Raw genomic sequence first — 13,670 nt, 5'->3', positions numbered from 1 at the left:
CAATTACGACTGTCTGCAATTAGTAGAGTAGAGTCAACTTCCTAGACGAGCACTAATGCACGCCGCCGAGCAGGGCTACTTCGACATGCCTCTTTGCTCTAGCAAGGAATGGAATTCCAAGAGTCTCCTGTCCTCATTTTTGGCGTCCTGCATCTGCACATCTTACTGGCGAGCAAGACCAAACTTTCAAATCACCAGGGGATTCGTTCCACATGGATTCCGCCGCGGATAGATTATCCGTGGCCTTGGGACTGGCTAGCAAGAAACAGGTCAAGCCCATCCTATCGTATCAAGAAAAGGCCGCGCCCAGGAGCCTACTCCGGGGCTAGCTCTCGGAGGAGCCGTAGTGCGTCCCAACGAAAGAAGATGGCGTGGTTAAAATCATCGGCGCCGCTAGCTTGCACGCACCCAGACGTTACTCGGACACGATGACATCGAATGCCAACTCCAATCCTGAGAAACTTTTGACACCGTTCACTCGACGGGGTCTGGATGATCTCATGGCGTCATGGAGGATGGCGACAGTGGCTGGAGCTGAAGTGAGGCCTGCTGTCCCTCCCCACCGCGCCGCCTACTCCTACCCCGGCCTGTTCAAATTCGAGGGACCTTGACGGCTGGAACCAAGCAGCTGCTCAAGCCACGAGCTGGCATCAGCCATGCCTGAGGGAAAACGCCTCAAGCGAAGCCAAACAACCGGCCCCGAGCCCTCCCAGAGGCCTGACGAAACCACGCAACGCCCTCCCTCGCAGCCATGCGTCGTCCAGGGACTCAATGCCTGCAATTGGTCCCAAGAGACGAGTGTGTGTGGGGGGCTGGCCCTGCCCCCCCGCCGGGGCCGAGCTGCTGGGGTCGGAATAGGTCTTGCTCACGCCTGGGAGCCAGCCAGCGAGCCAGCTAGCCGGGGCCCGGTGGACCTGCAAGTTAAAGGGCTGGCCGCCCCCGGGCTAGGGCGCGGCGATGATGCCGCCAGAAGGAAAGAAGCTTTGTTTGAGAAGTTCTCTAGCTGAGCTGAGATGGGAGAGGACGACAAATTGGAAGGAGAGCCGAGCTAGAGTACGTGGTAGAAGGGCGCGGCGCCGGGGGAAAGAAGATAAGGCGTGCCTAAAGCTCTTGCCCGCTTGGGGATGGAGGCCTGGCTTCGATGCATGATATGATGATGCATAAGAGGTTCGGCGGACAGGGGCCCAGTCATCATCAACCTAGAGGATGAAGAAACCAGGCATATGGTGAAGAGAGGACTCTGCTCGAGAGGAAAGTCGAGGGCAGAGGACGACTGCCGGCGTTGCCTTCGTCTGATGTCGCAATGCAACATGCAACACTGCTGCTCTGCATACACACTTGCTCCCAGTGTCGTGGGGGTGAAATGGGCAGCTCACCCGAACGGCAGAGACGAGAGCCCGCATAATGTGACAAGAGATCGCTAGCTCAATGCTAGCTACCTGTCGGATGTTGTCCTGTGCTCGTGGCTTGATATCCGCCTTGGCGGAGCATTCGTGGAGATTGGGGGTATTATTCAGTGGGTAACATGTTCGAGATCAGCAAGCAAATTGAGTGTGGTCTGTGAATACGCTGTATCAAAGATATTGCCATGCTATGATATCGACAAGACTGCACGAGCCTCCATGGTTACACAGCACTGGCTGCCAGGCGTACAGTAGAGAAGAACCCTGATGCTGGTTCATGAGGACATTCCCTGCTACAGCACCATCGCGAGCCGATGACATGCATCGAGCTTTCGGCGGGAGCACCGCAGTGCGCAAACCCATCCCCAAGCTTTCTTTTCCCCGTCCCAGAGACCGAAGAGCGTGCATTGTAAGCGCAGGAATCAAGAGGCGTGCGCCTTCGCCAGGCGGTGTGACCAACATCGCATCCTCATACATGACGACACTCACGGGGAGTCCAAATCCGCGTCTCACTGCAGTATGCCTACCTACATGGATGTATCTAAACGCCGGACTGGATGAAAAGTACGGTACTTTTGGGCACTCGCTCTCTGCAGCCCTGCAAGACGAGACTCGAGCGAACGATTGTCGCCGCGCGTGTTTCACCGGACAGGGCTATCAGTCGAGAGATTTGTAATTGTGCCTCGGTCACATCTGATAAGTCACGTCAAGTCAAGAGAAGAGAATTGAAGAGTGAAGTGAGATGTCACGAATGCGGCTACTCAACTCGTCCTACCCCAGGAAGAACACGTCCACGACGCGAACCAATACCCTTCACACCAGCGATCTAGAGTAATCAGATAGATTGAAGGAGCAGAGGCGGCGTGTGACGAAAGGCGCGTCTTTGGTGAAATTGTATGGGGCACTTTCTTCAGGACGTGTAGGTGGTGGTGGTGGGGAAGGTCGAGAGCGGGCCTTGTCGAGCTTGTCACAGACTAGGCAAAGTCTGTCACTGCGCACCGGCAGCGCTCAATTTCCCAACCCTGGTCGATAATCTCGTCGAGATAATTAAGGGCGAGCATGGGCTTGGAGACTCAGGCTCAGACGCGACCCGGTCACGCTGGTCTGTCCTGCTCGGGAAGAGCTTTGTTACCGGGGAACATGACGAGAGACACCATCTCGGAAGGCATGAATTGATTGATGAGGGCTCATTCTGTGGACAGGCCGTGGGCGGGCTGGCTATGAGATTGTGGCCGTGGTTTGTCGTTGTTGGTTGCTGGCCGCCGCCGAGCCGGCCGGCCGCGACAATTATTTTCTTCTTCGCTTGTTGGTGGCCGCAGAAGTTGGCCAACAGCCAGAATAGACAGGCAGACAGACGGACGGGAAGAAGCAAACAGGGTGAGACAAGCGATGGTGAGGTGCAGCAGCCGCAACCAGACAATTGCATCGCATCGCACTGCACTGCACTGCACCGCACCGCATGCTGCAGGGCAGAACTTGGCTGGGACTGATTCTGCGACATGACTACTTACTAAGAGTTTACCATGGAGCCTCTGACGGGCTCTTGACGACTGCGGCGTGCGAGATGATCGTAAGTGGGCTTTTGCTCGCATTGTGAACGGACGTCTCGTGGCCAGCCGAAGCATGAAAGCTCGTGGCCTCATCGTAGATCGGGACGGTGATGGAAATGGGCTCACCATCCATCATGCACTGGGACATCATCCTTCGCCTCTCCACCGCTCCTATAGACAACAGAATCTGCATCGGCACCTGCTGATCTCGGAGTCGGCGAGGAGATGAGGCGATGGGGGGTGGGTGGAAAGCAAGAGCCACGAGTCCTGGGGAATTGGGAAAAAGCCCACGAGCCTGTCGTCCCGGAGATTTCCACATGTCAAGCCGCACACCAAGATGAGGAACGGGAAGTGATATTCGGATCGCCCTCGTCGACTTCCCCTTCAGGGACCGCCCTCTTCGGCGTCACCACGTGCAGACCATGGAGCGTTCTCCGCGGGTCGAACGGGCGGGCGGGCGGCGTGTCTGTCGGTCGGGGCCCTGCGAACGATAATACGGTACTCCTCCCCTTGCACAGAAAAGGGACTTATCATCTGGGGCGGACGGGCTCGCTTGCTCTGTGGAAGTAGACTGCAGCAGAAAAACAAGATCTCAAAGCCGATCGTCGCCCCCTCCATCTCTGGGCCTGAGGCGTTGCGATCTCTAGTGATGTGCATCGCGCGCGAACCAAAAGGCCTGAATTGCCCCTCGCTGCCTTACTCTCGGGCCGTTCAGCTTTCCATGTGTCTTGTGGCGGGGGTACTTTGTGTCTACAACGAGCGCCTCACGATCGGGAGCTTCCTATCTAGCTACCTAGCTATCTTGGGACTTATGTTGTTGATGATATCGTAACTTGATAAATCTGGCTGTTATACATGTTCGTGGATCCTCACGACGACATGCCCAGAGACGTCAGGCCGTCGACGCTATCTGGTCACAGTCGTCGAGCAGGGGTCTGTGAATGAGCAATTGGCGGGCCTGATTGGGCAATTGGGGGACGACGAGCTTTCCTCTTTCTCCTGCTCTCTGCTTTCTTACACAGTATACAGGCATGTAGAGGGATCGCTAGTGAGTTGCTACTGGCGGCCGGCAGGAGTGGCCTCTGCCTGTGGTTCTTATTACTGCGCTGCTGCTGCAAGGTGAGGTTGCAGTCACATCACTGGCTCGCTACTGGTCACAGTAGGACCCTTGACTTGCAGACGAGAGGGGGAGGGGGAGAAGGGGGGCCGGCCAGCCTCTCTCGTTTAGTAAGGTGAAGAGAGAGAGAGAGAGAGAGGAGGGAAATAAGTTGCTTGGGAACTATATCCGATGCAAGGAGAAAAGAGGCGAGTGAGGCAAGTGAGGTAGGTTGTTGTTTGTTTCTTTTTTGAAGTTGTCGTTGTTGTCATGATTCAAGCCAGTGTAGTCAACGTTAAGTCTAAAATCCAAGCTTGTTGTTAGCTAGTTAGTGTGCTGGATTGCGTCAGTTTGACTTTCGGGAGGCCCCAGGTGGTGGGGAAGAGGAACAGCCCAGCCCAGCAGAAAAGAGGCACCGCCCGAGAGAGACAGACAGACCAAGAGTCAAGAGCCCAAGCAAGAGTTCTAGTGTCCTTTTTGCCTACTATTAGACTGGATCCTGGGCGGGTGGACGGGAACCGGTGGGAAAATAAAAAAAAACACGAGCACAACGGTACGAACGGGGTGGCTGAACGGCTTGGGAGCCAGCGAGCCAGCCAGCAGGCGGGGAACAGAGACGAGAGAGACATTGATTGATCGATCGATCGATCCACCAACTGCCACTAATCAGTAAGGGTAAGTGCACTTTCCCACGAGCAATCCATGATCCTTTTCTTGCTGATTTTGCTTCATTTCGTGCTTCTGCTGGGAGTTACGGTAGCAATGATTTAAGTTAGTTTGGGATGCGGTTTGGCAGTTAGGTACAGCGGCGATCAAGGGGGCAGACTAGTCGTCACGTCACCCAATGACGTTACAAGCCAACCGAAGGCGCTCGACGCCATCGCCCTGGGACACCTGCACCCTTTCTTTTTCTTTTTCTCTTTTTTTGCTCTTCTTCTTGGCCCATGGGCGAATCATGACAGAGATCATGACTCTTGAGCTGTGAGATCAGAAAAAATTGTCATCCAATTGATCAGTTTCTTTTTGATTTTTTTTTCTTGTGTAGTAGGGGCTGTTATGTTAGTTTGGTTGCCCGTGCTGCGTAAAACAACGAGTCGGCCGGTTGTGTGGGAAATGAAATGAGGGTGATGTCAGGGCCTCTTCTCTAGCCAAGATGGATAACGTTCGAGGTGAAGTATCTCTTAACAATTTCCCAGACTTCCATCCACAAGCAATAAGCATAAGCTTTCTTTCTTCACTCCTTTTGAGTCGCCTGCTTCCCGTCGCCGCGATATTGCAGCACATATTGTATTCAATTACTGCATGCTATCAAATAGCCAGGCGGGGAGAATCAGCTGGCGGATGCGACTCTGTGACGGGTATCATAAAGACACATCCATCACACGTGCATCCCCTTTTTCATTCGATCGGCAGTTAGACAACAGACAGACATGTACTTACAGAAGATAAGACGGTGAAGGGAGAGAGAGGCTATCACCAGCCCAAAGAATGGGCGGAGTACCGACGGTCCACAGCGGCCCTCTTTTCCTGCCCAAGGCCCCAGATTGGATTGGGATGCCACCCTCCCTCCCCAACACCCAATCCTCTCTTCTTCTCCCTCTGTGCCTTCGCCTCTACCGGTAGAGTACAGTGTAAACTGCAGTACTATGCAGTAGGAACCGGAGTGGGCCGTTGGTGGTAAGTCGCAGCGGGTGGGCCCATCTACACTAGGTACGCACTACACTACGAGTATTATGTATTCTTGTATTAAAGGTGCTTGGAGGCTAGGCGATGCCTGAGCCTGGGAGGCTGGGCTAGGATGGAATTAGCGTAGCGCCCAGCCACCAAAGGCACTAGACCTGGGCCTAACCGTGCGCGCGGGACCTTGGCTCGTTCGTTCTCATTCAGTCCATCCATCATCAGTCATCAGTCATCAATCGTCAATGCTGTTGCTGCTGCTGCTGCCACTCTCCCTCTCTCTCTCTGTGAGTATCTCTGCCTTCTGTCTCCGGTGCCCCAATGGAGAGTGACATTGTAAAGTATCGTTGTATCTCTTGACTGTGCTTTAGTTGGGTTGCAGAGAGTTATTATATCACAGAAGACAGGGTGAGAGAAGGGGGGAAAAGCAACAGCCCACTGGCCAGCCTCCACCATCAACGAAGTGCTGTCTCCGTGTCTCAGTCGGCGGCGGCCATAATGATACTGACGTATGCCACCCAGCCTTCGATGGCTTGAGGCTGGACTGGAGTGTACTACCGGTATGCAGTATACAATTGATGTTTGCCGGGTCCCTCTCCTCTCCTCTCCTCTCCTCTCCTCACGACGACATTCACATCGCATAATATTAGCATAGTAATAGCAATAGCACCAGCTTAGGTAGGCAACTCCCCGCCCTAGCAAGCCCTGCCCTGACCCTGTCGGTCCCAGCTCCTGATCCATGCCCATATCATTTCCCGCCCCAGAGGCAACCCCCCCGGCCCCCGGTCTGTCCTGCTCTCCCTAGGTAGACAGGCTGGCAGGGTACCTTAGCGACCTTGAGCCTGTTCAGTAGACCCGAGACCCGTCCGTCAGTGGCCTGCTCGGGCTTGTCCTTGTCCTGGTCCTTGTCTGTCCTTGCCTGCACTGCACACTGCACACACCACAGCTTGCTTAGGCACAGGCACACAGACCACCCACTACTACTACTGCTGCTGCTGCTGCTGCTGCCGGTCAACTCCTCTGGGCACATCTCCCGTCTTTTCCTCTTCTGGTCCCCTCCTCTTCCTGTCAGTCCAGTCAGTGTGTGTATGCATGCATCTCGTCGTTCGATTCTCTGGCTGTTTGTGGGCGTATCTACCAATGTCTTTGTCTTTGTAGCGCATTTGTACCTGTCGTCGCGTGCGGTTTTTCTTGCCTTGCCGTCTTCGAGTTCGCCACGAGATCGCCCAGACTCGCCTCGCCCAATCACCCGGACGGTACCTTTTACGTTGCTTGGACGGATAATCAGGAAGTGGAAGGCATAGAGACAGAGATAGAGACAGAGACAGAGAGAGAGCCCGTCTCGGCCGTTGCCTGTATGGCGCCGTGTACCTGTGAGTGACGTCCCAGTGTCTCACTCGCCCTCAACCTCAACGATCAAACGGACGACATACACCACCAACTTTTTGCTTGAACGTCTCATTGTTTTTTTGTTTTTTGCTTCTTCCCTGTTCTATTCATATACATACGCACATACACTCTGCCTCCAACCAAGACAGGTCTCAACCTTGCAACGTCTCGCCGTCTCTGCTGCTCCACAAGCAAGCAAACAAACACGACCCACGAACACCAGTCCCCTCAAACTCACGCAGTCTGACCTGCATTTCCCCCATTGCGCATACTAAATCAATGTCTCTCTCTATAGCGGACGCAGTCACACTCTGCAGACTCTGCTCTGCCCACTCCTAAAGCCATGGAGTCCGCGATAGAACCCCCCTTACTGCCGCTGCAGGGGGCTCGCCTCCCCAGCGCGCAGCAGACCGCCAACATCACGACGACGACGACGACAACAACAACAACAACCACGACACAGCAGCAGCAACGCCTCCCCCAGAGGAAGGAATCGCTACGGAGCCCGATCTCCGCGAGGGTGCCCCGGGAAGCCCGAGTCAGGCGGTCGCCGCAGCAGATGGCCGCACGGGGGCGCGCCGGCGCCGGCGCGGCCGCGGCGGGAGGCGTGGGAGCGAGGCCCAAGTCCAAGACGCGCGCCACGCCGGCCGCTGCCCTGTCGAAGCCGCTGCTGCCCGTCTCGGAGCGCAAGAGCCAGGAGGACAATGCGCCGTACCTGCGGGTGAAGAAGGGCTCGGACGAGAAGGTGGACATCACGCCCGACGGCGGCTCTGCTGGGCGCGAGGGTAGGCAGTTTACTGTGGCCAATGTCGGAAACAATGGCCGCATCTACTTGAGGTACGTCTTGTTTCCCTCACAGAAGGTCTGGACCGGGCTGGCAGGCAGTATTTGGTCTTGGATATGCGTGGATTGTGCCTTCGAGAGACTTGCAACTGACTGTTCACTTAGACCTACTGTGCGCCCGGCGCATCAGCGATACCCCCAGCCGCACTTTGTGTTTCCTATGACGCCTCCGGGAACTGCAGGCCTAGAAGCCATGGCTGCTGAGAAGGAGAGGGAGAGGGAAAAAGAAAAGGAGAAAGAGAAGCAAGAGTCAAAGCTGGACATTGGTCGCCTGCATGGAACACAATGGACTCCGAGCCACGCACCATCGACGCCGACAACCCAGCACCAGGCCTACATAGGGCACGGGAGAAACATGTCTCGGGCAGGGCATCGGCGCGCACTCTCTGACTCTACCGTGCCAGACACCAGTGTGGCCCGCGAATCGGACGCTGGCGGATTCAAGATCATCATCACACAGCCGGGCGAGGACCAGCGGCCCAAGACATTGGAGGATATAGACCCGAACTATGTGCCGTTACTCGAAGTCGCGATCCCCTCGTGGAGGATAGGAACTCCCCGGTTCTCATTACGAGGCACACCGTTCATCCGCGGCTCTTCATATGCGCCCACCGAGGAGTTTCGCTCGAGTAGTCACTCCCTGCTGAATCGATCATTCCGGGACATGACGCCTCAGATCGGATCCATTGCGTCTAGGAGGCCAAGTCCGGTTGATATGCCGCAGCTCCAGGTGCCCATAAACTCAAGCATACCGCCTCCGCTGCAGTCCGGACGACTACCTGCGCCGAATATGCTACGGTCGACATACATGTCTACTCACCTGGTCATCGAACCTGCCATGTTCGATTCTTTGACATTCAAGCCCGGCTGCGACGACCGTGCTATTGTCCGATACTCATCTGCAACTGGAGCGGTAACAGCCGCGACACCGCCCAGACTGGTCGCTGAGATTACATCTCCAAGCTTCCTGGACTACGAACTATTATCAGACTTCTTTCTCACATTCCGCGCATTCCTGGACCCGACGGAACTGCTTCGGATGTTGATTGCTCGACTGAGATGGGCCCTGGCAAGAGACGACGAAGTGGGAATGGTTGTGCGGGTTCGTACATTTGTTGCGCTGAGACATTGGATCCTGAACTACTTCATGGACGACTTCGTTATCGACTACAACCTGAGACTCACCTTCTGCGATCTGCTCAATGATTTCTGCGACGAGCTGTCTCAGGACCTCAGGGCACGGAAAGTCCAGCTCAAGATCTTGGCCGAACTCAAGAAGTGCTGGCGTAGAGTGTGCGCGCAGTATTGGGACGGCCCAGAGTTTGATGCTTCGTTACCACCGGACGCACCAATCGCACCAGGCGGTATTGCCGGACATCGCAATCCAAGCTTGGATCCCAGCTTCTGGGAGAGTCTGCTAGATGGGACTCACCAACTTGATGGCGTCTTTCCTGCTCCTCAAACACTAGACAATGTGGATTCGGGTGTCTACCACGACATGGGCGGCCGCTCTGGTAACATCGACTCCGTACTGATGGGATACGACCGACCGGGGACGCCGGAGAACCCAACTCGACCGACCGACGAGTTGGAGAGGGGGCAGACGTCACCAACGAGTGTGATGAGCTTAGAGGTCATTTCTTGCTCATTCCCGAGCAAGAACATGAAGCTTGGACAGCCCAACTCTGGCTATCCCCTGGCGGCTCATCCTGTACCTATTGACCCAAACACGGTATATAGCCCGACGGAACAGGTGGCTACGACGCCAAGAGCTCTCATGGGCAAGCGGGTCCGCCCTCAGAACAGCCACAAGCGAAACGTAAGCTTGACCGATTCGCTGAGAGAGCATGCATCGGCGCAGGAGAAGATGATACAGAAGAACACCGAAATTCTCCTGTCATTACCATACGCCGGCAGCCTAGTCAGAGGCAATTTGCTCCCGCCTGGCCAGGCGTTCGTAGAAGTCCTACCGCCGAGCACATCAGGTGGTCCCAGCCGCCATACGACAGTCTTTCAGCCCTACGAAGAGGAGCCCGAGAAGGACAAGGTCTTTGCCTCGGCCATGTCCAGCCAGGGAATGAAGAGGCTCCTCGGAAGCGTACGTAGAGCGCTGAGCACGAAGGGACAAGGGATCTCCCCGACCCAGGGGAACTTTATCAACATATCGCCCATCGGCCCTAGAGGAGCTACTACTAACAGACTCCCTGGTACCGCTATCGTGCCCCAGGCGCGGCCACGCCAAGACGGCTTCCGAGCTCCTGTCAGAATCGACCTTCTAGGCGCTGAGATTGCGGAGGACTTCAAGAAAGCAGTGCGCGAGGATGCTGCTGCTGATGCAGATAAGCTCAGTTTTCTGCCATCGCAGTCAGGTGCTTCAAGTCGTTCTACTCTCAAGTTACCTCGGCAAACTATGGAGTATTCGCCCGTTGAAGCAAAACAGACGTTGGAAGACAAGCTTCGGCAGGATGAGAATCGTCCGCTCAGCGACACTGCTATCACTACGGGGAGCAAGTCTATTGTCATTGTCGACGATACTGTGCCTATGCCCATGCAACTACCTATCATGGCCGGGGCATTACCTGCAGTCAATTCCTCCGTCGAGGCGTTTGCGGAAACATTCATGCCTCCACCGCAGGATCCAACGCCACCAAATACGCCGCCCGGACAAGCGGTTGACACGCCTAGGCGCTCATCCTACATTCTTGGGCAGCATGTCATTCGCACATCATACTCTGCCGATCCTCTTCCCCCTTTCATCCCCGATATGGATACTCTTGGTCCAGCCCCTAGTACTCGTCCCTCTGAAGACATTGCTCGACCATCTGTGGAGTTTGTTCAGCAATCACCCAACCGTCCACCCCTCAGCGGCAGACCAGGCCACGCGAGGCATCGCTCAAGTAGGTCATTTCGATCCAGGGGGTCAATGGCTCGGAGGCGGTACACTTCGTTCCATAGCGGCACGATCCCAAGATCCACTATCCGCAGCTTTGACGCTACCACTTACTCTGAAGGGTCAGTCGACGACATGTCTGATGTACCAATGCCTCAGCCACTGCGCGTGCTACGAAGAAGACCTGGCGGAGATCTCAGGGCTGTCGAAAACGTTGGCGATCTTGACCATGCGCCGCTGCGCAGGTCGCGCTCGGTAGGATCTCTGACAACCTTCACAGAATCGGTGCGCAGCTCTTATATGCGCAGTCCCATGACAGCCGGCCAAGAATCAAGCGGCTTTGTTGATGTTGTGAGCAGCGACTACTCTCATGACCGGGCCGAGGGGACGTTCTCCCTAGGCGCGATCGCCGAGAAGCCCAAGCGTCAGCTTTCGCTCTTCAGCACCCATTCATCAAAACCGATCATGCGGCCGTCGTTCGAGGCTGAGGCGCAGAAGTTGGCCCAAATACCGGATGATGTGGATGACGATGGCGGAGTGGAGTCAGCGTTGCTGAAACTTGAAGGCAAATACGAGAAGAAGCCCCTGAAGCTCTCTACTGAGCCGACCAAGGAGAAGCTGAAGCTTCCAACCACTTCGTTACAGCCACCGGCTCCGGAAGCCCAGGAGAATACTCATGTCACGGAGGAGAAGAAGAAGCATCGTCACGAACATGTTGGCGAGGAAGGCGTTCTTCCACACGCGCCTGCACCCTCTGCAGGTGGTACACCTGCAGATTCTCGGGGCAGCTTCCTCGAGATACCGCCACCGGGACCAGCGCAACGAAGAAGTGAGGCTTTGCAGTCTTTCTTGTCGGGAGGTTCCAATGGATCTTACTCGTCCATACCCTTACTGGAGCGCGGTCTGACCGATGATGGACGGAGGAGCAAGGCGGAGTGGACCAACCGTTCCATACTGCAAGGGCCAGATGAAGATTTGGCGACGCCCAGCGACAAGAGCAGCGAGAAGGACTCTCAGCATCCATCGTACGACTTTGTCAAGAAGACCGAGAGCATGGAGAAGATTAAGCCTGGCGAGACGATGCCTACGACCCGACCCAGTGCTGAACAGCTCTCTTTCCTGAATGACGAGAGCGACGACGATGGTGAATTGTCTTCAGAAATTTCCGAGGATATTATCGAAGAAGAGTTTTATGACGAGGACGACGTCCAGACATTTCCACCTGTACGATCAAACACTGTCATTTCTCGATTACCTCCTCACCCTCTCGCCGAACCCCAACCGGAGCTGTACCCGTCGGACCATGACAGCCAGCCACCCTCGCCGCAGATGACGATGGGCCAAGCTCTCGCCATGTCTCCTGAAACTGCTGGGATCCCTCAGCTGCACGATCACCAGGTCTGGGATGAGAAGCCACTGCCACCTACACCGGATACAACCCCTACAACGGCCCAGTACGGACAGTCGATGGAGTCTGCTCGAGATCCGACGGGCACCACTGAGGCTCTTCGCAATGCGCCAAAGATGCCTGATCAGCCGTCTCGTAAATTCTCTGTTCATCTGCCGTTCATCCTTGCTTTCGATTCAGAGGTCCTTGCACAGCAATTCACCTTGATCGAGAAGGATGCGCTGAATGAAATTGATTGGAAAGAGCTCATCGACATGCGGTGGAAGAACGCAGAGAATGGCGACAGCCGCTCTTGGGTCGACTTCCTGCGCAATACGGATGCTCGTGGAGTCGAGGTTGTCGTTGCTCGCTTCAACATCATGGTGAAGTGGGCGGCATCCGAGGTTGTCCTCACGCAAGACATTGAAGAGCGTGCGCGATGCATTATCAAGTACATCCACATCGCAGCTCATTGTCGACGATACCGCAACTTTGCGACGATGAGCCAGATTGCCATCGCGCTCACAAGCAATGAGATCAGCCGCCTTTCCAAGACCTGGAGCATGGTCCCGCCTTCGGATATCCGAGCACTGAGGGACATGGAGGCCCTGGTGTCGCCAACACGCAACTTCTACAATCTCCGTGCCGAGATGGAAGGTGGCGGGACTGCCAGCGCTGACATGGGCTGCATTCCATTCGTGGGCATATATACTCATGACCTCATCTTCAACGCACAGCGGCCAAGTGAGATTGCGAGCAGCCCGACCACGGCCCCGCTTGTTAACTTCGAGCGCTGCCGTATCGCCGCTAGCGTTGTCAAGACATTGCTCAGACTTCTCGAGGCTAGCACCTTGTACACTTTCCAGCCGATCGAGGGCATCACTGAGCGCTGTCTCTGGATGAGCGCCCTTGGGGACGAAGAGATCAGACGCCATTCCGAGTCCCTTGAGTAGGACACGACTTGAGGGTCTCTACATTACTTACACCAACCTCGGGCCATGAACGATAATTCGAAATGGCCTGAGCACATTTTCCACCTGTACACCATCTGAGTGCGCAATCTCTTTTTTACAAACACATACACATATACAGGATAGACCACTGTTCGCCCACGCAAACCCCTGTACCACCACCACGCAACTACCTACAGCTATCACCAGCTGCACTCTATTCTCTCGCACATACACACCTCCCCCTGTCAGGGGTTCCTAATCATCTCACAAATCAACCACCTTCGCTTGAATTTACGGCCTACTTTTTCATTGTGTTTACTAGCGTTTTTCTGTCTTGGATGGATTGGGAAACAGGAAACGGACCGGTACGCAGGCGAAGGTGTCTGCCGAAGCGTCTGAGCGTCTGAGCTTTCGGGAAGCCTAAGACATGTGGAAGGAGTCCAGGCCTGGCATTATCATTGTCATCATCATCATCATCATCA

General features: G+C 55.3%; 1 protein-coding gene across 1 annotated transcript; it reads left to right on the top strand.

Moving 5' to 3' along the window:
- Positions 1 to 7,674: 7,674 nt before the first annotated feature.
- Positions 7,675 to 13,188, top strand: UCRPA7_808 (putative guanine nucleotide exchange factor lte1 protein; the record flags this gene model as incomplete). The annotated part of the gene is made up of 3 exons (XM_007913400.1): positions 7,675 to 7,952; positions 8,064 to 10,855; positions 10,970 to 13,188. 3 exons carry the CDS (start codon positions 7,675 to 7,677, stop codon positions 13,186 to 13,188), a joined length of 5,289 nt encoding a protein of 1,762 aa, XP_007911591.1.
- Positions 13,189 to 13,670: the final 482 nt, after the last annotated feature.

This window comes from Phaeoacremonium minimum (genome assembly GCF_000392275.1).
Source record: "Phaeoacremonium minimum UCRPA7 unplaced genomic scaffold PA7_03_scaffold_44, whole genome shotgun sequence".
NCBI classification, from domain to species: domain Eukaryota; kingdom Fungi; phylum Ascomycota; class Sordariomycetes; order Togniniales; family Togniniaceae; genus Phaeoacremonium; species Phaeoacremonium minimum.
The sequence above is the reverse complement of the archived record's forward strand: the minus strand, read 5'-3'. Positions and strand labels throughout refer to the sequence as shown.